This window comes from Haliotis rubra, unplaced genomic scaffold (assembly GCF_003918875.1).
Source record: "Haliotis rubra isolate DU_JTF1 unplaced genomic scaffold, ASM391887v1 Scf114, whole genome shotgun sequence".
Classification (NCBI taxonomy): domain Eukaryota; kingdom Metazoa; phylum Mollusca; class Gastropoda; order Lepetellida; family Haliotidae; genus Haliotis; species Haliotis rubra.
Window position 1 is genome coordinate 1449691 of NW_025765048.1, and position 25756 is coordinate 1475446.

General features: G+C 43.0%; 1 protein-coding gene across 1 annotated transcript in view; it reads left to right on the forward strand.

Moving 5' to 3' along the window:
- The first annotated feature begins 4656 nt into the window (after positions 1-4656).
- LOC124253196 (beta-hexosaminidase subunit alpha-like) overlaps positions 4657-25756 on the forward strand; it is a 68035-nt gene continuing 46935 nt past the window's right edge. The window contains 6 exon segments of the mRNA XM_046686921.1: positions 4657-4747; positions 11415-12287; positions 13534-13594; positions 21766-21874; positions 22048-22158; positions 23041-23129. Of these exon segments, the coding sequence (XP_046542877.1) occupies positions 4657-4747; positions 11415-12287; positions 13534-13594; positions 21766-21874; positions 22048-22158; positions 23041-23129 (1334 nt within the window).

Genomic DNA, 25756 nt, shown 5'->3' on the forward strand with positions numbered 1-25756 from the left:
CCAGCAGAACACGTGTATTATTTCAGTATGGTATTCCACTCGGTGTAAACAATACATAGCAAGTATACATGTAGAACTCGGCAACACGGACAGGTTAAAAACACGTCGCGTTGGAGCAAATATAACAGTAAACATGAAAGTTTGATTATTCAACAGTTTTTTAAAATCGAAACAGGTGTATATCCATCTGTTGAAATAGCCAAGACAATACAGCGTGAAGACACGTTTAATACGTTAACTCCGTGTGCCTCGCAATGCCAGCGACCAACATGTGACAAGGAATCAGATCACACATTAACATGTCCAAGTATCTCACCAATACCGTAACGTCAAAACGTCACGAAAACACTTCATTACCCACGAATACCTACTCTCAGCACAGAAGTGATGCGATGTCAGTCTTCGTCCCATGCTCCCATTAAGCGTATCTATGGTTACCAAAGGGAGAATTGTTCCATTCTTCAGTAAGATCATTGCCGAGTTTATATACAGTTTGACAGAGGGTCTTTTGCTCGACTGACATGAGTTCGACTCGGTTGAGGTCTTGTTACCGTTCTGGCCACTCCCTACAGACGAAGGTATCCTGTTTTAATAGGCGATAAACAACCATGTCACGATAAGTTCGTGGGGGGATGAAGTCTGGTCCGATTGTATCGCACGGGGTCTGACGTACCCATTCAGATGGCATCCCTGCAGCGTACACCTGACATCGAGCCCCGCTGCAGGACATAGAGATAGTTCCTCTAGCTTCATTGATTCCAACCACAATCTTGATTCAGGGCCTTTCACAGCGATCATATTAGGAATGCGAGGCACGAGTTATCTCCCTTTGCATAGTCTAGCAAATGATAGAAAGTAGTTTACGAAGTGAGTTTAGATTTACGCCGCACTCAGCAATAGTCCAGCTATATGGCGGCGGTCTGTAAATAATCTAGCTAAGATGCATAGCGTTCACTAACATGAGCGTTCATGTTAGTGAACGCTATGTATCTTAGCTATAAATAATCGAGTCTGGACCAGACAATCCAATGATCAACAGCATGAGCATCGATCTGCGCAAATGGGAACCGAAGACATGTGTCAACCAAGTCAGCGAGCCTGACCACCCGATCCCGTTAGTGGCCTCTTACGACAGGCATGGGTTATTGAAGTTCAATATTCTAACCCGGGCCTTCATGGGTATTTTTTCCAACCAAGTGCAAACGTGGAGAAAAAAACCTAGAGCAAAATATTAGGGTAGTGAGCACCTTGGTTTCAGGTGCAAGTGCGTGTGAACGCTGGGTATCAAGCATAATATAATAATAATAAATGCATATTTATAGTGCGCCTATTCCACATCCTTGGGCATGCTCAAAGCGCTGTGTACAGATAATTTACTCGAGAATATTTACAGCCGAGATTATAAGTAATATACAGAGAACAGGTTTTAAGTCTGGACTTTAAAAATGTCAATTGTGTCAGAGCTTTTAATATGTGCCTTAACCTTGTCAATCAGAATAAACAAGGCGTGACGAGGCTATAACCTATGTAGAATCTGTCAGTGGTCTTGAATAACACGCGGCCTGCCTTTAGAATCCCCCACCAAATATGCGCAGTGAAATCGAACATATTTGTATCTTTTTGCTTCAGAACATTGTTCACTTTACGGCTGTCCCTATTCTTAACCATGACGTTGCAATACTGTTGTACAAATGTGTTATACCGACACGCTCGGTTGTGTTCCCATGACGACAGTGGTCAGACTGGCCTGACATTTGTAAGGCTTTAGTGCAGTGTTTGTTTACATCACAGAAATATACAAATTCATTTCATGGGGGACTTTAGGGGACGCTCACGGTGAAATGCTCGCTCTTATTTTTCACATAGAATAGGAAAGCCACCATTTTGGTTTCTCTACGATTGATTTTAGCTATCCTAAGTTGGTCATGAGCAACTTAGACTTTGAATCTTAACTTTACGATTGACTTAGGTAAGATTGGTTAGTGGAACGGTATGCCGATCGTAACGTCACGCTAAGATTGGGATTTTAGGGGTTTACGATTGGCATAGGGCTAAGATCGGTTAGTGGAACGGCACCCAGACATGGCCCACTTGCACAGAGCAATCTTAGTTACAATCAATCTTAGGGCCTTACAATCAACTTTACAATCACCATACAATTGCCCTCATCCACTTGCACGAAGCCAATCTTAGCGCGATTGTAAGACCGCATAGATTTAAGATCGCGATCTTAGCTAAGATCGCACTCTTCAACGGTGGAGGTGCGAATTTCTTAAACTCGACTCCTGTCTACAGTTGTCTGCAAGTGCGCATAGCATACTGCGCAAATAGAGAGTGATACTGGTCCCTGCACACAATACATACCTCCCTCAATCGCACTTTGCAGAATTTTCATGACAAACATTCCAAGAAATCTTCGAAGGAAACGATTACGTGGACGATAGCATATATTTTTCTACATTTTAACTGTCTTGATTTATGAAAGTAAACCTATCAGTGATGTGTTAAGATAATGATTATGAACAATCAATAAATTATTTCTTATAGTATCTTTCCATTTTGGGGGTATATTTGAAAGAACTTGATAATAGTTAAGAATTGTGCCTATAATTTTGTAAGTTTTCTTAAGTTCACTAATTGACAAAATACCTTGATCATTACACAAGTCTCTTATAGAGTGAATACCTTTGAGATGCCAATGTCTTATAATGACATTACTATTTTGGAATTGATGATTAACCAAAGGGGTTCGGATAAGATTTGATCAATATCTGTAAAATCGGTTTTATGTGTTTTATAGAATATTCCCCATGCAGCCAATACATCTTTCCAATAGGGATTCATAATATTGACATAATTTTCAATATTGGCTCCAAGCAGATATATATCTTTGAATGGAAAGATAGTACTGCCTTTATTTTGAAGATATTTATGTAAAACTGACAGTTTTAAAGAGTTTATGAATACCTCTACATTAACAATTCTGAGTCCCCCTTCTTCATATTTTCTAATAAGTGTCGTTCGCTTTATATTATCCCGCTTATCATCCAGATGAATTTATAAAATATATTGTTTAATTTGTCAATGAATTCCTTTGGAGGATTTGGAAGTGAAGTGAATATATGCACCAATGATGAAAATGCTAAAGTTTTAATAACAGTTATTTTCCCTATTAATGTCCACTTTCTTTTCCTCCAATTCCCTAGAGTTCTATTAATAATTTCTAGTCTTTTTCTTGTATTAATTGCCCAAAGGTTATTAGGATTAAGCCTTATTCCTATACCAATATCAACATTAATGCCGACTAAAATTATACCAATAATATCAGGCCATTACCTTGTTCGATGAATGTAGCCATCAATATTCACATAAAGGAACGACTGACTGACTGAGTTTAGTTTTACGCCGCTTTTAGCAATATTCCATCAATATCACGGCGGGGGACACCAGAAATGGGCTTAACACATTGTGCCCATGTGGGGAATCGAACCCGGGTCTTCGACGTGACGAGCCAACGCTTTAACCACTAGGCTACCCCACCGCCCCCATAAAGGAACGATATGCTATCATCTGAAGCTGACAAAGAAACCTGTTCCGTGTGAGGTATCTGTTGAGAATTACTTTAAAACAGGATCAAGAATGATCAAGCAACTTGTTGCCCTAAATCTTGAGAATTTCATAATATTTAGAGAACAACATACAACCTAGGAGGGATTACGGATGACCTGTCAGTTTTGTAACATTAATTTCAAATACAGGTGGGCTACAGACCCGTATTGTATCTCAAACATAGGTGTGACATCACCTGACTGGCTACTCCATGGTGATGACCTAAGGTTATTTTAATGACGGAATGGTTTCCATCTTTACCTTGACTATGGCATGGCATGGTGTGGATGGTCCCACCAAGTGGGAGTAGTGGGCGGTAGACCGGGTAGCGTCACACACGAATGATGTGTTAAATGTTTATGTGCCATGAGACTAGACAATAGATTCGATTCGATCTCAGAGAGGTGCGATTGTTGGGAGCGTACAAACTACCGCATTCGGCCTGTCTCGTGCCATTTACAGCTGGTAAGACGAACAGGCACCTGTGTGGTAATCTCTGGAACAAGTGGTTGATCCAGCCAAACATTGGCACCTGTATCCATATCTGTGAGTTAATATCGTAGATCCACTGTGTCGATAAATCCAGCGGGAACATTGGAACCATTTATACCCAGTTTCTTGAGCTAGTTCATTATGACTCAGTATTGAGCAACGTGTGTCACCTCCAACCTCCGGTAGTATTGCTCACTCTCTCCCTCTTCTCACTCTCTCTCTTCTCTCACTCTTTCTCTCTAATCGCTGTCTTCTCACTCTCTTTCTCTCTATACATTTATATATAGCTCACTCTCTCTCTCTCACACGAACTCTATACTAGTAGTTGTTCCTCCTGTTACCATTAACAGTACAAATGCCACCTTATCGGTACAAGAATACTAAACGTTTCGCTCTCCTTGTTATTAATTCATGTATGACATCTTGATAACAAGCGTAGCTATGAAAATACCATGTACAGGGGTTGTCGAATGTCAAATTATGAATACTTGATCATTTGACATACACACTTAACCAATCAATACTACAACGTCTGCGTTTCAGGAGCTAATAAGAATGCGGCTCACTGCCATCGTCGTCAGTGTGATTGCAAGTCAAGTACTGACAACAGACGCCCTCCGGCCGAGAGCAAGGGTGATCAGAAAAGGTAGGTCCTGCTGCAGGAACATGGGATGCAGTCATGCCTGGTATTGGAGACAGTCGTATATCATGCAGAGGTTGTACACCAGTGATGTACACTCGATGTGTGAATTCAGTTTAATGATGTTCACTGATGTCAATGCTATGTTTCCTTCGGTAAGGACCTGACACGTTGTAACCAGGTGCATGAGAACTATACCATAGCATTTCTAATAAGTTTAATGTTGGCGTGACCATGTTCACATATTGAATAATTGTATGTGTTACAGAATTAGTTTTGTTTAATCATTTCCATGCCAGTTGTTTCGATTCTGTAAAATAAAGCAGATATTAAATCAAATGATAATCGTATATTAATAGATACATTAATGAATTATCCGTGATAATATGACCTTTTCGCTGTGTTCATTATAATTCATGCATTTCTGCTTCAGTTTTCACATTGGTTTCGCTTTATATTTCAATGATATATAATTTATTTTATGGATGAAAACAATTTATTATAATGGATGACAATAACCGACCTAGTATAAGTGAAACAAGACGCTCGCGTACGTAAACACGAGTGATGCAGCGTGTAAGTGCTGACAGTGTAGTCTGGTATAGGCTCGAGTATGTTGTCCTTGTTACGTATCAGTTGATCCACGGGCAGCCGGCCGCCTACTTAGATAACATGAACACCAACTTGGCACGATTTTCTTTTGCACTTTTAAATTTACAGTAGGTTTACTACAGACATATAAAAATGGAGCTATATCCAACTGCTATCACACAGATTGACGTCAATAGAAAGTCCGCTCGTTTCATAACAGTGGTATCTGACTAGAATGGCTGTGTGTCGTCCACGCGTCAGCTGATGATTGTGGACGTGGGTGGACATTGTTTACGTCCGCTTCAGGTACTGCCGTCGGGCATATAATTATTTCTCAAGTTAACCTAGTAGTTGGGTGCGAGTGGACTCATCAGCCATCAGCCTAACCTACGGCCATGATTGACTAAAGACACCCACATTAATCAAGAACATATTGGTGATACTGTAATTGAGCAAAAACAAAACTTCTGAAAAAGAAAAACAGTTAAGACAAGTTTCGGATACTAAACTGATGTGCAAAAGAAATTACACAGGTTGTGTTTCTTCCAATAAGATAAAAATAACAAAACCATTTGATGAAATGGAAAATGTATGTTGAAGCACACTGCAATACACATGTTTCATCAGCAAAATGACATTTCAACAATAAACAGCGATGTAGTGATGACCACTGCAGACGGTTCCTACGATGCTGGAAGGTCAAGGCCATTCCACGCAGCGGTCGGTAGGCCCATACATGCCAGCAGGACGAAGTCGTCTTGTCACTGTGAATCGGCTTACGCGATGACCCAATGATGTGGCTGCTGATGACGTCACCGTCAACATCCAGTTGCGTAGGTGAATAACCCGCAGATAGCGATCCTCTTGGGGTGTTGTGACTCTGGAACGTCCACTTCTGGGTCGATCACATGTCTGGCCTGTCGTACTGAAACGGTTAAACAGACGAATTATGGTTTGTCTTGTGCAACCCAATGTCCTTGCAATATCGCTGTTGAAAGCACCCATTTGTGTCATTCCTTTGGCCCGTTCTCGTTGCGCCGCCGTCAATCTTGGCATTCCCTTGTGAGATTTCTGTCAAGTGATTGTTCAGTCTTCGCGACAAACAGGTTTTATACTCTCTTTCAGAAAAGTGCTGGTGCATGGGACAATAATCACAATTTTGCAAAAATTCGTGCAAAACATGTACAAATGGTTTTGGGTTGCATTTTGGCAAATGAAACATGATGGTTGCGTTCTATACAATCAATGTTTTTCAATAATTTTATTAGTTATAACGCATATTTGGGATTGCATCAACATTTACACCTGTGTACTTTCTTTCGCTCGTCAGTTTATATCAGATTCCGATAACAAAACCACTTTCGTGTAGATAAAATAAAGGCGGTCAAACCGCATAAATTTAATGATTTATGAGGAGATGGAAATATTCGACGTTATAACTTTTACAGAAATGCGTAGCTCTGTGTCAACCAAACATGCCATCGAATGCCTTGAATATATGTAGAAAATGTCAAGTACAGGTTTCAGAACTGTTAGTTGGAGATTCTACTGTGACTCATGATAGCCTAACTCGGATAGTGTAGGTATCAGAACTGTTAGTTGGAGATTCTACTGTGACTCATGACAGCCTAACTCGGATAGTGTAGGTATCAGAACTGTTAGTTGGAGATTCTACTGTGACTCATGATAGCCTAACTCGGATAGTGTAGGTATCAGAACTGTTAGTTGGAGATTCTACTGTGACTCATGATAGCCTAACTCGGATAGTGTAGGTATCAGAACTGTTAGTTGGAGATTCTGCTGTGACTCATGATAGCCTAACTCGGATAGTGTAGGTATCAGAACTGTTAGTTGGAGATTCTACTGTGACTCATGATAGCCTAACTCGGATAGTGTAGGTATCAGAACTGTTAGTTGGAGATTCTACTGTGACTCATGATAGCCTAACTCGGATAGTGTAGGTATCAGAACTGTTAGTTGGAGATTCTACTGTGACTCATGATAGCCTAACTCGGATAGTGTAGGTATCAGAACTGTTAGTTGGAGATTCTACTGTGACTCATGATAGCCTAACTCGGATAGTGTAGGTATCAGAACTGTTAGTTGGAGATTCTACTGTGACTCATGATAGCCTAACTCGGATAGTGTAGGTATCAGAACTGTTAGTTGGAGATTCTACTGTGACTCATGATAGCCTAACTCGGATAGTGTAGGTATCAGAACTGTTAGTTGGAGATTCTACTGTGACTCATGATAGCCCTAACTCGGATAGTGTAGGTATCAGAACTGTTAGTTGGAGATTCTACTGTGACTCATGACAGCCTAACTCGGATAGTGTAGGTATCAGAACTGTTAGTTGGAGATTCTACTGTGACTCATGATAGCCTAACTCGGATAGTGTAGGTATCAGTACTGTTAGTTGGAGAGTCTACTGTGACTCATGATAGCCTAACTCGGATAGTGTAGGTATCAGAACTGTTAGTTGGAGATTCTACTGTGACTCATGATAGCCTAACTCGGATAGTGTAGGTATCAGAACTGTTAGTTGGAGATTCTACTGTGACTCATGATAGCCCTAACTCGGATAGTGTAGGTATCAGAACTGTTAGTTGGAGATTCTACTGTGACTCATGATAGCCTAACTCGGATAGTGTAGGTATCAGAACTGTTAGTTGGAGATTCTACTGTGACTCATGATAGCCTAACTCGGATAGTGTAGGTATCAGTACTGTTAGTTGGAGATTCTACTGTGACTCATGACAGCCTAACTCGGATAGTGTAGGTATCAGAACTGTTAGTTGGAGATTCTACTGTGACTCATGACAGCCTAACTCGGATAGTGTAGGTATCAGAACTGTTAGTTGGAGATTCTACTGTGACTCATGACAGCCTAACTCGGATAGTGTAGGTATCAGAACTGTTAGTTGGAGATTCTACTGTGACTCATGATAGCCTAACTCGGATAGTGTAGGTATCAGAACTGTTAGTTGGAGATTCTACTGTGACTCATGATAGCCTAACTCGGATAGTGTAGGTATCAGAACTGTTAGTTGGAGATTCTACTGTGACTCATGATAGCCTAACTCGGATAGTGTAGGTATCAGAACTGTTAGTTGGAGATTCTACTGTGACTCATGACAGCCTAACTCGGATAGTGTAGGTATCAGAACTGTTAGTTGGAGATTCTACTGTGACTCATGATAGCCTAACTCGGATAGTGTAGGTATCAGTACTGTTAGTTGGAGATTCTACTGTGACTCATGATAGCCTAACTCGGATAGTGTAGGTATCAGAACTGTTAGTTGGAGATTCTACTGTGACTCATGATAGCCTAACTCGGATAGTGTAGGTATCAGTACTGTTAGTTGGAGATTCTACTGTGACTCATGACAGCCCTAACTCGGATAGTGTAGGTATCAGAACTGTTAGTTGGAGATTCTACTGTGACTCATGACAGCCCTAACTCGGATAGTGTAGGTATCAGAACTGTTAAGTTGGAGAGTCTACTGTGACTCATGATAGCCTAACTCGGATAGTGTAGGTATCAGAACTGTTAGTTGGAGATTCTACTGTGACTCATGATAGCCCTAACTCGGATAGTGTAGGTATCAGAACTGTTAGTTGGAGATTCTACTGTGACTCATGATGGCCTAACTCGGATAGTGTAGGTTTCAGAACTGTTAGTTGGAGATTCTACTGTGACTCATGATAGCCTAACTCGGATAGTGTAGGTATCAGAACTGTTAGTTGGAGATTCTACTGTGACTCATGACAGCCTAACTCGGATAGTGTAGGTATCAGAACTGTTAGTTGGAGATTCTACTGTGACTCATGATAGCCTAACTCGGATAGTGTAGGTATCAGAACTGTTAGTTGGAGATTCTACTGACTCATGATAGCCTAACTCGGATAGTGTAGGTATCAGAACTGTTAGTTGGAGATTCTACTGTGACTCATGATAGCCTAACTCGGATAGTGTAGGTATCAGAACTGTTAGTTGGAGATTCTACTGTGACTCATGATAGCCTAACTCGGATAGTGTAGGTATCAGAACTGTTAGTTGGAGATTCTACTGTGACTCATGATAGCCTAACTCGGATAGTGTAGGTATCAGTACTGTTAGTTGGAGATTCTACTGTGACTCATGATAGCCCTAACTCGGATAGTGTAGGTATCAGAACTGTTAGTTGGAGATTCTACTGTGACTCATGATAGCCTAACTCGGATAGTGTAGGTATCAGAACTGTTAGTTGGAGATTCTACTGTGACTCATGATAGCCTAACTCGGATAGTGTAGGTATCAGAACTGTTAGTTGGAGATTCTACTGTGACTCATGATAGCCTAACTCGGATAGTGTAGGTATCAGAACTGTTAGTTGGAGATTCTACTGTGACTCATGATGGCCTAACTCGGATAGTGTAGGTATCAGAACTGTTAGTTGGAGATTCTACTGTGACTCATGATAGCCCTAACTCGGATAGTGTAGGTATCAGAACTGTTAGTTGGAGATTCTACTGTGACTCATGATAGCCTAACTCGGATAGTGTAGGTATCAGTACTGTTAGTTGGAGATTCTACTGTGACTCATGATAGCCTAACTCGGATAGTGTAGGTATCAGAACTGTTAGTTGGAGATTCTACTGTGACTCATGACAGCCTAACTCGGATAGTGTAGGTATCAGAACTGTTAGTTGGAGATTCTACTGTGACTCATGATAGCCTAACTCGGATAGTGTAGGTATCAGAACTGTTAGTTGGAGATTCTACTGTGACTCATGACAGCCTAACTCGGATAGTGTAGGTATCAGTAACTGTTAGTTGGAGATTCTACTGTGACTCATGATAGCCTAACTCGGATAGTGTAGGTATCAGAACTGTTAGTTGGAGATTCTACTGTGACTCATGATAGCCTAACTCGGATAGTGTAGGTATCAGTACTGTTAGTTGGAGATTCTACTGTGACTCATGATAGCCTAACTCGGATAGTGTAGGTATCAGAACTGTTAGTTGGAGATTCTACTGTGACTCATGATGGCCTAACTCGGATAGTGTAGGTATCAGTACTGTTAGTTGGAGATTCTACTGTGACTCATGATAGCCTAACTCGGATAGTGTAGGTATCAGAACTGTTAGTTGGAGATTCTACTGTGACTCATGATGGCCTAACTCGGATAGTGTAGGTATCAGTACTGTTAGTTGGAGATTCTACTGTGACTCATGATAGCCTAACTCGGATAGTGTAGGTATCAGAACTGTTAGTTGGAGATTCTACTGTGACTCATGATGGCCTAACTCGGATAGTGTAGGTATCAGTACTGTTAGTTGGAGATTCTACTGTGACTCATGATAGCCTAACTCGGATAGTGTAGGTATCAGAACTGTTAGTTGGAGATTCTACTGTGACTCATGATAGCCTAACTCGGATAGTGTAGGTATCAGTACTGTTAGTTGGAGATTCTACTGTGACTCATGACAGCCTAACTCGGATAGTGTAGGTATCAGTACTGTTAGTTGGAGATTCTACTGTGACTCATGATAGCCTAACTCGGATAGTGTAGGTATCAGAACTGTTAGTTGGAGATTCTACTGTGACTCATGATAGCCTAACTCGGATAGTGTAGGTATCAGAACTGTTAGTTGGAGATTCTACTGTGACTCATGATAGCCTAACTCGGATAGTGTACCTGTGGCACGTCTTAGTCTGAATCCTTGATCTGAACATGTTAACACACGCGAATACATTCTCATAATAGAAAATATTTTCACCTTAAATGTTATTTTGCATGGTTTTAAAACATTACATGTACAGACAGTATGGCGAGAGACGTGTCAATAAAAAAACCGCAAAACTACATTTGCTATTATCACACCTGAATCGATTAGTAGTTAGGTTCGTCTCCAGTCGTGGAATATCGATGGACTGATTGTACCATGTCACTTTATGTTGACTGCAAGATCTATAAGCCGGCATGTGGCTATTGAAATGTGATGGATGTATAATCCCACCCCGAATATATTGATATTGGATCCGTGTGCCGTGTATTAGCATTACATGTGGAACCAACACGTTGACTGTTCCAGATATTGTGGCGAATTTACGTCAACACTACAACTCTTCAGCTACAGTCATTAACAATGCACAGTCAGCGTCGGGTTCCGGGAAGGCTCAGGCACTTGGGGAAGATGAACCTGGCGTTTTAGGAGGAAAGGCTTTGCAAGATGGAACAAATAAATCACTGCTTCGTGGTGGTACAAGACCTAAGAAGAAAAAATATAAAATGAAAAAAATGAATCAGAGACCAGGCACGGACACGAAGCCGTCACAGTACGTCGTTACACCTGTTAACAACATGAAGGGGCAGAACTACGGCGGCGGCAGGCCACGGAACCCTGTCATGGACTTCCTAGAAAACAAAAGACCCAAGCCTGTTGCTGAAGCCAAGAGCAAGGACAGCCTCACAAATGAATTCAATGAAATGAAGCGACTCCCTCAAAATGATCACCCCGCCTCCGACCAGAAGAACGGGGACATGAAGGTGAAGTGGGACAGAGATATGTTCTTCATAAGGTGGGCGTATGGCTCTTTGGGGGATCAGATGTCCATCCGCCGGGCGCCGCACGCTAGTACCGGAGCACCCTGGCCACTGCCTCGTCGCTATGCCAGAAATGAACAGAAGGTGTTTAAAGTGGATGAAGGCAGTTTTAAATTCGTGATAAAGAATCACTCCTGTGATACAATCGACCTTGCCATAGAGCGGTTCCGGAAACATATAGTGGAGGACGCGGTGGAAGATTTGTATGATAATTTGCAGAACGCTGAGAACACAAATATAAATGATCCCCGAATTAAGTATGAGAGTGATGTGTACAGACAAGCATCTGAACTGTATGAGGTGGAGATAATCATCAATAAACCGTGTGTCAAATACCCAAGCCTTGACATGGACGAATCATGTAAGTATCCTTCTGTTTTTGTATTGCAGGTCCCACTACGTGTCACCTGTGTAGCGAGTAAATAGTGACATGGCACACACGCCCTATACTTAACACCTTGCGATGTTTTCCTGGGGTATTTTTTGCGACGTGTGTTACGGGTTTTATCCAAATTGATTCTAAAAACTCTATATGTACAGTACCAGATTGTGAAACCAGTTAATAACAACAAAATATCACTAAAAATCAACAAATGATATTGAACTACACCGGATTGGGTTTTATAGTCATACAAGGCAAGACAATAGATAACAGTATACGGCGGACATATACATACGATTGTACTACTCTGCATACGATGAAAAGACCATATCGCGTGCAGAGGACATGTTAAAGGCCGTTGCCATATGCCACACAATACTAACAAATTACATGTGACCAATAATCAATCAGATCACCCGTCAAAAAACAGTATGGGACTGAACCTTAACAAAATCGCGAAATAAAGTTCATTGTCCAAAACACAATATGTCTGTAGCACGTACGTGGTCCACGCGATGCCATCACAGCCTTGCACTGTTGTCCCATTTTCCCAAAGTGTGTCAGGATGGTTGCCAGGGAGAGATTGTTTCACATCAGTAAGAGCATTGCCGAGTTTCTGTAGAGCTGGCTGAATGAGAGAGCGTCACGTGAGGGCGACCTAAAACTCGTTCCACGTGTATTCGATAATATAAGGCTGAGATCTGGTGGCCGAGCTCGCAACTCCGTGTGGGCAATGGTGTCCCGCTCTTAGTACGCATTAACGACTCTGTCACGATAAGGTCGTCCGTTAGGATGAAGTCTGTCCCGATAGCATATGGTCTCACGAGCACATCCAGCCTGTGATCCCTGTAGCACACACCCGTCGTTAGCCCCGGTGGAGGGCATGGAGATCTCCCAGCCGTACTAATTCCAACTGAACCCCTTTACATAGAGGTCATGTTTCGCATTTTCTGTTTGAATCCTGAAATTGTTATCCACGCCACACTCGTTCACGACAATTTGTGCATTCTAGACGTATCTCGACTAATCTGTTAAAGGGTGGTGGCGTAGCCTAGTGGTTAAAGCGTTCGCTCGTCACGCCGAAAACCCGGGTTCGATGCCCCACATGGGTACAATGTGTGAAGCCCATTTTTGATGTCCCCACCGTGATATTGCTGGAATGTTGCTAAAAGCGGCGTAAACCCAAAACCTCACTCACTCATATGTGACAAGTACTACTTCCCAGACCTGGTCTGTCTGGTTAAGGTGATCGTCACCGCATCCAGCCTGCCTGTACTGTTGGCTCAGTGAGAGGCACACCCGCCATAACCTCATGGACTTCCTAGCCTAATGGAGTTTTTCTGAGTCGAACCGTTAACTCCGGCGTAACGTATGTCATTTCTGAGTGTAATGACCGTCATGGGTTTATGACGTCTTGCTGATATCAAGAGAAACCAGTTTTCCCGCTGTGCGGTGGAACGCTGTCATGTCCCCGAGCAGCTGATCCGTATGTCCAGTAAAGGGAGGTCACCAGAAATAAGTTTCATACGTCGTACGTATATGTAGGGAATCGAACCCGGACTTCGACGAGTGAATTTTGTAGCCACTGTGCTATCCAACCGCCCTTCATTTGTTCATTGATCACCTATACGTTTCTTCCAATCATACATCAAAACCTGCCTTGCTTCCGGCTTACTCCCACCCCGAGCGAACACGCGTCGATACAACGGGGTATAGTTCAATGTGGCCTTATACCAACCTCACTTATCGCTGACAGCGACTATTCCCTTAGATCTTGGTAGCGGGTGCCAGGGTCAGGGTGACCTTTCCCTGGTGTTCTATTGATTTCTGAACCCTTTGGCAAGAATACGTTTACTGTGTATGTAGTCGATTGTAAACTGTTCAAAGGGCACAATGGTTCTTTTCATCAAGACAATGTCAATTTTCAACGATCCTGTAGATTGAACATTTCATTATGAAAGCGACATGTTTATAAGACCAAGTGCTCACATTGCTCGCTATGTACAGACACATGACTCTATACCTAGGTCAGATAGCCACTATGTACAGACACATGACTCTATACCTAGGTCAGATAGCCACTATGTACAGACACATGACTCTATACCTAGGTCAGATAGCCACCATGTACAGACACATGGCTCTATACCTAGGTCAGATAGCCACTATGTACATACACATGGCTCTATACCTAGGTCGGATAGCCACTATGTACAGACACATGACTCTATACCTAGGTCGGATAGCCACTATGTACAGACACATGACTCTATACCTAGGTCAGATAGCCATTATGTACAGACACATGACTCTATACCTAGGTCAGATAGCCACTATGTACAGACACATGACTCTATACCTAGGTCGGATAGCCACTATGTACAGACACATGACTCTATACCTAGGTCGGAGAGCCACTATGTACAGACACATGACTCTATACCTAGGTCGGAGAGCCACTATGTACAGACACATGGCTCTATACCTAGGTCAGATAGCCACTATGTACAGACACATGACTCTATACCTAGGTCAGATAGCCACTATGTACAGACACATGACTCTATACCTAGGTCGGATAGCCACTATGTACAGGCACATGACTCTATACCTAGGTCAGATAGCCACTATGTACAGGCACATGACTCTACACCTAGGTCAGATAGCCACTATGTACAGACACATGACTCTATACCTAGGTCAGATAGCCACTATGTACAGACACATGACTCTCTATACCTAGGTCAGATAGCCACTATGTACAGACACATGACTCTATACCTAGGTCAGATAGCCACTATGTACAGACACATGACTCTATACCTAGGTCGGATAGCCACTATGTACAGACACATGACTCTATACCTGGGTCTAGCCACTATGTACATACATGACTCTATACCTAGGTCAGATAGCCACTATGTACAGACACATGACTCTATACCTAGGTCAGATAGCCACTATGTACAGACACATGACTCTATACCTAGGTCAGATAGCCACTATGTACAGACACATGACTCTATACCTAGGTCAGATAGCCACTATGTACAGACACATGACTCTATACCTAGGTCAGATAGCCACTATGTACAGACACATGACTCTATACCTAGGTCAGATAGCCACTATGTACAGACACATGACTCTATACCTAGGTCAGATAGCCACTATGTACAGACACATGACTCTATACCTAGGTCAGATAGCCACTATGTACAGACACATGACTCTATACCTAGGTCAGATAGCCACTATGTACAGACACATGACTCTATACCTAGGTCAGATAGCCACTATGTACAGACACATGACTCTATACCTAGGTCAGATAGCCACTATGTACAGACACATGACTCTATACCTAGGTCAGATAGCCACTATGTACATACACATGACTCTATGCCTAGGTCAGATAGCCACTATGTACATACACATGACTCTATACCCTAGGTCAGATAGCCACTATGTACAGACACATGACTCTATGCCTAGGTCAGATAGCCACTATGTACAGACACATGACTCTATACCTAGGTCAGATAGCCACTATGTACAGACACATGACTCTATACCTAGGTCAGATAGCCACTATGCCACTGATGTACAGATAGCATGTACATGACTCTATACCTAGGTCAGATAGCCACTATGTACAGACACATGACTCTATACCTAGGTCAGATAGCCACTATGTACAGACACATGACTCTATACCTAGGTCAGATAGCCACTATGTACAGACACATGACTATACATAGCCACTATGTACACATGACTCTGACTCTATACCTAGGTCAGATAGCCACTATGTACAGACACATGACTCTATACCTAGGTCGATAGCCACTATGTACAGACACATGACTCTATACCTAGGTCAGATAGCCACTATGTACAGACACATGACTCTATACCTAGGTCAGATAGCCACTATGTACAGACACATGACTCTATACCTAGGTCAGATAGCCACTATGTACAGACACATGACTCTATACCTAGGTCAGATAGCCACTATGTACAGACACATGACTCTATACCTAGGTCAGATAGCCACTATGTACAGACACATGACTCTATACCTAGGTCAGATAGCCACTATGTACAGACACATGACTCTATACCTAGGTCAGATAGCCACTATGTACAGACACATGACTCTATACCTAGGTCAGATAGCCACTATGTACAGACACATGACTCTATACCTAGGTCAGATAGCCACTATGTACAGACACATGACTCTACTATACCTAGGTCAGATAGCCACTATGTACAGACACATGACTCTATACCTAGGTCAGATAGCCACTATGTACAGACACATGACTCTATACCTAGGTCAGATAGCCACTATGTACAGACACATGACTCTATACCTAGGTCAGATAGCCACTATGTACAGACACATGACTCTATACCTAGGTCAGATAGCCACTATGTACAGACACATGACTCTATACCTAGGTCAGATAGCCACTATGTACAGACACATGACTCTATACCTAGGTCAGATAGCCACTATGTACAGACACATGACTCTATACCTAGGTCAGATAGCCACTATGTACAGACACATGACTCTATACCTAGGTCAGATAGCCACTATGTACAGACACATGACTCTATACCTAGGTCAGATAGCCACTATGTACAGACACATGACTCTATACCTAGGTCAGATAGCCACTATGTACAGACACATGACTCTATACCTAGGTCAGATAGCCACTATGTACAGACACATGACTCTATACCTAGGTCAGATAGCCACTATGTACAGACACATGACTCTATACCTAGGTCAGATAGCCACTATGTACAGACACATGACTCTATACCTAGGTCAGATAGCCACTATGTACAGACACATGACTCTATACCTAGGTCAGATAGCCACTATGTACAGACACATGACTCTATACCTAGGTCAGATATTTACCACACTATGATAGCCACTATGTACATACACATGACTCTACATCAGATAGCCGCTATGTACAGACACTGATACCTAGGTCAGATAGCCACTATGTACAGACACATGACTCTATACCTAGGTCAGATAGCCACTATGTACAGACACATGACTCTATGCCTAGGTCAGATAGCCACTATGTACAGACACATGACTCTATACCTAGGTCAGATAGCCACTATGTACAGACACATGACTCTATACCTAGGTCAGATAGCCACTATGTACAGACACATGACTCTATACCTAGGTCAGATAGCCACTATGTACAGACACATGACTCTATACCTAGGTCAGATAGCCACTATGTACAGACACATGACTCTATGCCTAGGTCAGATAGCCACTATGTACAGACACATGACTCTATCACTATGGAGGTCAGATAGCCACTATGTACATACACATGACTCTATGCCTAGGTCAGATAGCCACTATGTACAGACACATGGCTCTATACCTAGGTCAGATAGCCACTATTTACAGACACATGACTCTATACCTAGGTCAGATAGCCACTATGTACATACACATGACTCTATGCCTAGGTCAGATATCCACTATGTACATAAACATGACTCTATGCGTAGGTCAGATAGCCACTATGTACATACACATGACTCTATGCCTAGGTCAGATAGCCACTATGTACAGACACATGACTCTATGCCTAGGTCAGATAGCCACTATGTACATACACATGACTCTATACCTAGGTCGGATAGCCACTATGTACAGACACATGACTCTATACCTAGGTCAGATAGCCACTATGTACAGACACATGACTCTCTATACCTAGGTCAGATAGCCACTATGTACAGACACATGACTCTATACCTAGGTCAGATAGCCACTATGTACAGACACATGGCTCTATACCTAGGTCAGATAGCCACTATGTACAGACACATGGCTCTATACCTAGGTCAGATAGCCACTATGTACAGACACATGACTCTATACCTAGGTCAGATAGCCACTATGTACAGACACATGACTCTATACCTAGGTCAGATAGCCACTATGTACAGACACATGACTCTATACCTAGGTCAGATAGCCACTATGTACAGACACATGACTCTATACCCTAGGTCAGATAGCCACTATGTACAGACACATGACTCTATACCTAGGTCAGATAGCCACTATGTACAGACACATGGCTCTATACCTAGGTCAGATAGCCACTATTTACAGACACATGACTCTATACCTAGGTCAGATAGCCACTATGTACATACACATGACTCTATGCCTAGGTCAGATATCCACTATGTACATAAACATGACTCTGCTCTATCGTGGGTCAGATAGCCACTATGTACATACACATGACTCTATGCCTAGGTCAGATAGCCACTATGTACAGACACATGACTCTATGCCTAGGTCAGATAGCCACTATGTACATACACATGACTCTATACCTAGGTCGGATAGCCACTATGTACAGACACATGACTCTATACCTAGGTCAGATAGCCACTATGTACATACACATGACTCTATGCCTAGGTCAGATAGCCACTATGTACATACACATGACTCTATACCTAGGTCAGATAGCCACTGTGTACAAACACATGACTCTTTACATAGGTCGGATAGCCACTATGTACAGACACATGACTCTATACCTAGGTCAGATAGCCACTATGTACAGACACATGGCTCTATACCTAGGTCAGATAGCCACTATGTACAGACACATGACTCTATACCTAGGTCGGATAGCCACTATGTACAGACACATGGCTCTATACCTAGGTCAGATAGCCACTATGTGCAGGCACATGACTCTATATCTAGGTCGGATAGCCACTATGTACAGACACATGGCTCTATACCTAGGTCAGATAGCCACTATGTACAGGCACATGACTCTATACCTAGGTCAGATAGCCACTATGTACAGGCACATGACTCTACACCTAGGTCAGATAGCCACTATGTACAGACACATGACTCTATACCTAGGTCAGATAGCCACTATGTACAGACACATGACTCTATACCTAGGTCAGATAGCCACTATGTACAGACACATGACTCTATACCTAGGTCAGATAGCCACTATGTACAGACACATGGCTCTATACCTAGGTCAGATAGCCACTATGTACAGACACATGACTCTATACCTAGGTCGGATAGCCACTATGTACAGGCACATGACTCTATACCTAGGTCAGATAGCCACTATGTACAGGCACATGACTCTACACCTAGGTCAGATAGCCACTATGTACAGACACATGACTCTATACCTAGGTCAGATAGCCACTATGTACAGACACATGACTCTGTACCTAGGTCAGATAGCCACTATGTACAGACACATGGCTCTATACCTAGGTCGGATAGCCACTATGTACAGACACATGACTCTATACCTAGGTCAGATAGCCACTATGTACAGACACATGACTCTATACCTAGGTCAGATAGCCACTATGTACAGACACATGACTCTATACCTAGGTCGGATAGCCACTATGTACAGACACATGACTCTATACCTAGGTCAGATAGCCGCTATGTACAGACACATGACTCTTTACCTAGGTCGGATAGCCACTATGTACAGACACATGACTCTATACCTAGGTCAGATAGCCACTATGTACAGACACATGGCTCTATACCTAGGTCAGATAGCCACTATGTACAGACACATGGCTCTATACCTAGGTCAGATAGCCACTATGTACAGACACATGACTCTATACCTAGGTCAGATAGCCACTATGTACAGACACATGGCTCTATACCTAGGTCAGATAGCCACACTGTGTTAGACACATGACTCTATACCTAGGTCAGATAGCCACTATGTACAGACACATGACTCTATACCTAGGTCAGATAGCCACTATGTACAGACACATGACTCTATACCTAGGTCAGATAGCCACTATGTACAGACACATGGCTCTATACCTAGGTCAGATAGCCACTATTTACAGACACATGACTCTATACCTAGGTCAGATAGCCACTATGTACATACACATGACTCTATGCCTAGGTCAGATATCCACTATGTACATAAACATGACTCTATGCGTAGGTCAGATAGCCACTATGTACATACACATGACTCTATGCCTAGGTCAGATAGCCACTATGTACAGACACATGACTCTATGCCTAGGTCAGATAGCCACTATGTACATACACATGACTCTATACCTAGGTCAGATCATGATAGCCACTATGTACAGACACATGACTCTATACCTAGGTCAGATAGCCACTATGTACATACACATGACTCTATGCCTAGGTCAGATAGCCACTATGTACATACACATGACTCTATACCTAGGTCAGATAGCCACTGTGTACAAACACATGACTCTTTACATAGGTCGGATAGCCACTATGTACAGACACATGACTCTATACCTAGGTCAGATAGCCACTATGTACAGACACATGGCTCTATACCTAGGTCAGATAGCCACTATGTACAGACACATGACTCTATACCTAGGTCGGATAGCCACTATGTACAGACACATGGCTCTATACCTAGGTCGGAAAGCCACTATGTACAGACAAATGACTCTATACCTAGGTCAGATAGCCACTATGTACAGACACATGGCTCTATACCTAGGTCAGATAGCCACTATGTGCAGGCACATGACTCTATATCTAGGTCGGATAGCCACTATGTACAGACACATGGCTCTATACCTAGGTCAGATAGCCACTATGTACAGGCACATGACTCTATACCTAGGTCAGATAGCCACTATGTACAGGCACATGACTCTACACCTAGGTCAGATAGCCACTATGTACAGACACATGACTCTATACCTAGGTCAGATAGCCACTATGTACAGACACATGACTCTATACCTAGGTCAGATAGCCACTATGTACAGACACATGACTCTATACCTAGGTCAGATAGCCACTATGTACAGACACATGGCTCTATACCTAGGTCAGATAGCCACTATGTACAGACACATGACTCTATACCTAGGTCGGAGAGCCACAAGTGACCGTTCCCATTATTGGCTTTCTTGTTGGAAATACTGTAAATCTGGAATGTCATACGTCGTGACATTGTTGCAAGTTGGCAACGATGACCTTACTCACGCCTGGACATTCTTTGCTAAGATACCAAAGCTACATTTGTATTGTATGAGTTGCGAGCGATGTGATAGAATCTTACTCTCAAGAAATTATTAATGGATGAGCGTAACCTTGCGACCACATTCCTAGTGAGTGAGTGAGTAAGGGAGTGTGCAGCACATCTTTGTCGATCAGGAAAATAACAACAAATGTGGTAATGTGAAACGTTAGTATGGTAAAGTGTTATCATAAACACCATACGCGTGTTTGTTGGTCTCACCAAAGTGGGAAACGTTTGATATATTCCTTCACTCACTCATTCATTCACTGATATGCCAATTGGTACCTGTCACTGTAGAGATCTATATCTATCGCTAGGCTCGTGATTAAAGACAGTAGCAAGCTCATAGTTGCCAACGAGGTGTAGGGAGCTCTGCGAGGCCTGGAGACGTTCAGTCAGCTGGTCTGGAGAGGCACAGATGGGAAGGTGAGTTGACTCTTTCTGACTGTCAATATGACATGAATATGAAGTCCCCTGGTCCATCTATATTGACTACCAGTCTTTCTGGAAAACCCAACAGTATGCGTGGCCTGGTTAGCTGTAATAAAATTATCTGTATGATTGCGGTTATATAACATTCATCCTTGTTGCTATTGCAGCTGTATGTGATGGAGACAATAGCTTTAGACAAGCCTCGGTTTCCTCACCGAGGTGTCCTCATCGACACGGCCCGCCACTTCATCTTCAAAGATGTCATCTACGACGTCCTGGTAGGTGATGACTCCATCTGTCTCCCTGTAGTAGTAGTAGTAGTAGTAGTAGAAGTAGCATCAGTAGTAGTAGTAGTTGTTGGTGCGGTGGTGGTGGTGGTGGTGGTGGTAGCAGCAGCAGTAGTAGCAGCAGCAGTAGCAGCAGCAAGCAAGTAGCAGTTGTTGCAGTAGCAGCAGTAGTAGCAGCAGTAGTAGTAGCAGCAGAAGAGCAGCAGCAGCAGCAGCAGCAGCAGCAGTAGCAGCAGTAGCAGCAGCAGCAGCAGTAGTAGTAGTAGCAGTAGCAGTAGTAGCAGCAGCAGCAGTAGTAGTAGCAGCAGCAGCAGCAGCAGCAGCAGCAGTAGCAGCAGTAGCAGCAGCAGCAGCAGCAGTAGTAGCAGTAGCAGCAGCAGCAGCAGCAGTAGCAGCAGCAGCAGTAGTAGCAGCAGCAGTAGCAGCAGCAGCAGCAGCAGTAGCAGCAGCAGTAGCAGTAGTAGCAGTAGCAGCAGCAGGCAGCAGCAGTAGCAGTAGCAGTAGCAGCAGTAGTAGCAGCAGCAGCAGCAGCAGTAGTAGCAGTAGTAGCAGCAGTAGCAGCAAAGGCAGCAGCAGTAGCAGCAGCAGCAGTAGCAGTAGCAGTAGCAGCAGTAGTAGTAGTAGTAGTAGCAGCAGCAGCAGCAGTAGCAGTAGTAGTAGTAGTAGTAGCAGCACCAGCAGCAGCAGCAGCAGTAGTATAGTAGCAGTAGCAGCAGTAACAGCAGCAGCAGCAGCAGCGTAGCAGTAGTAGTAGCAGCAGTAGTAGCAGCAGCAGTAGCAGGTAGCAGTAGTAGCAGCAGCAGCAGTAGTAGTAGTAGCAGCAGTAGCAGCAGCAGTAGTAGCAGCAGTCCAGCAGCATCCACCTTTGTTTGTGGCAGCAGGAACAGAACAAAGCTGAATGTGTTTTCACTGGCAGACACGACCAGTCCTTCCCCTTCCAGAGTGGAAGCAGAGCGCTTAGGGTAGGCACACCTGTAGTGAATTATATACATACCTGTGTACAACATATGGACGTGCAAGAGTACGTGTGAGTACGTGCGTGCGTGCGTGCGTGCGTGCGTGCGTGCGTGCGTGCGTGCGTGTGATTGTAGCCTTGTACGTTGACGCCCAATCAACAAGACCGCGGAGACTCGCCAACACTGCGAGCCGGTTGCCCACTGTGTTATAAGGCACCCGGCCCATACATAACATGGGAGACATAAACCTGCATAAATATCACTTATACAGGTGTCAGTTTAAGATGAACAGTCTACTCTACGAAAAATACGTGTTTCATCTGGGCGTGATTGTTTCCCTAAACCAGTTCCTGTCAGTGTACAGGTAGCCAGCAGTGGAGTATATGCTTCTCAGATCTCGGCACAATTGAACGGATTGAATATAAGGCCGTTTTGCTTTCAGGCGGTCATAGGCATTTTTTAGCTAAATGAAAGAATATCGTTATGTCGCGACTCACTGCTGTAAATCGAAACATGCCTGTGGGCTGGGGAGTCTCCTCAATGTGAGTACCATCAGTCGTTTGGAGTACCATCAGTCGTTTTTGGGACCGATATCAACAAACCAATTTTACGCAACATCGGACTCGAAGAATCGAACTGTCACAGCAACTGTAACTGCCACTGCACTGCCTGGAATGAGGAGTGTGTCGGCACAAACCATTCGCAATCGCTTACGAGAAGCCAGACCCTATTTTGGAGCTGTGCTGCAACGACTACATCGACGCCGACGGGTCCAGTGATGCAATTACATTCGATTCTACAAAACTGGCACAACGTTTATGGGTCAGTTACGAATCACACTTTCAGCTTCAGTGTCATGACGGAAGAGTACACGTCTATCGAGATGAAATGAATGTCATTTTGCCCAGAACTGTGTCTCCCAGGTTGACCGATATGGAAGTTGAGATGTCATGATCAGGGTAGCCATATCCTACAAACTAACTGTGTGCGCCTTCAGAGCAATTTAACTGCACAGAGACGAAATGTTAAGGATTCACATGGTTCCGATCATTGACCACCAGGGGGAGTTGTTCCAGCAAGATAATGCCAGGCCTCACACAGCACCATGTCACTATTCAGTATCTTCAGACTGAGAACATTACAGTGCTTCCATGGCCTTCCAAATCCCCTGTCCTGATCGAGTATTTGTGGGATGACCTCGGCCGACTCCTTCACGTATTGAACCTTTTATACGCTATACGTGTTAACAGACAAATGGTCGTATATACTGTGTAATTTGGCTGTAACTGATCCAGAATTGCATGTGTTATCTCACTTTAAAGTCAGCAGATAAAATTCGTGAAAATACACCTATACCTTTTTGGAGAGTATACTAGTACATGCAGTACAGCAATTTACAATGATAGGTTTTCGTTTCATGTTTAATCATTAAATGTTACTGTTGTAACAATGCTAAGTCGACCCCTGGTTGCACGCTGTTCAGGTAAGTCATGCTACCTGTATCCGCCGTAAAGGCGTCAACAACAGGACAGTCGCCGTCTCAGCAATCCACTACCAGAAACTGCTTGTACAAGATGACTCCCGTGTAGACAACAAATCATCATCTAGCTGAACAATCGATTCAGTTAGTTGTTCATAGTCTGATAGAAAGACTTTGATGAATACCAATAGTTTGTATTGATCCATTAAAACACAAAGGCTGACAAGCATAAACTTCAGTACTGTACTCATTCACTGTTCATTTTGCATATGAAACAGCCGCAGAGAAAGTGCAGTGACCGTGTACGTTCCGCCATTTTGTTTATGGATGTTCCGTTTTCCATTATGTTTGTTGCAGAACGTAGCACTAAACAAGTTTCAAGTTATGTCACATCTGTCTGTAAACTTGCCCAGCCAATCCAGTGGCAACAATTATGAACCTGAAACTCGATCTACACAATAGGGGTAGTCCAATAAGTTGACAGTCCGCCACAGTGATATTGTATACTAGCAGAACTAGCCTATAATAGCAGTACTATCACAGTACTAGTAGTTCTATCCCAGTGATATTGTATACTAGCAGGACTAGCCTATAATAGCTGTACTATCGCAGTACTAGTAGTTCTATCCCAGTGATATTGTATACTAGCAGGACTAGCCCATAATAGCAGTAGTATCGCAGTACTAGTAGTTCTATCCCAGTGATATTGTGTACTAGCAGGACTAGCCTATAATAGCTGTACTCTCGCTGTTCTAGTAGTTCTATCCCAGTGATATTGTATACTAGCAGAACTAGCCTATAATAGCAGTACTCTCGCTGTACTAGTAGTTCTATTCCAGTGATATTGTATACTAGCAGGACTAGCCTATAATAGCTGTACTCTCGCTGTTCTAGTAGTTCTATCGCAGTGATAGTGTATACTAGCAGGAGTAGTCTATAATAGCAATACTATCACAGTACTAGTAGTTCTATCCCAGTGATATTGTATACTAGCAGGACTAGCCTATAATAGCTGTACTCTCGCTGTTCTAGTAGTTCTATCCCAGTGATATTGTATACTAGCAGGAGTAGTCTATAATAGCAATACTATCACAGTACTAGTAGTTCTATCCCAGTGATATTGTATACTAGCAGAACTAGCCTATAATAGCAG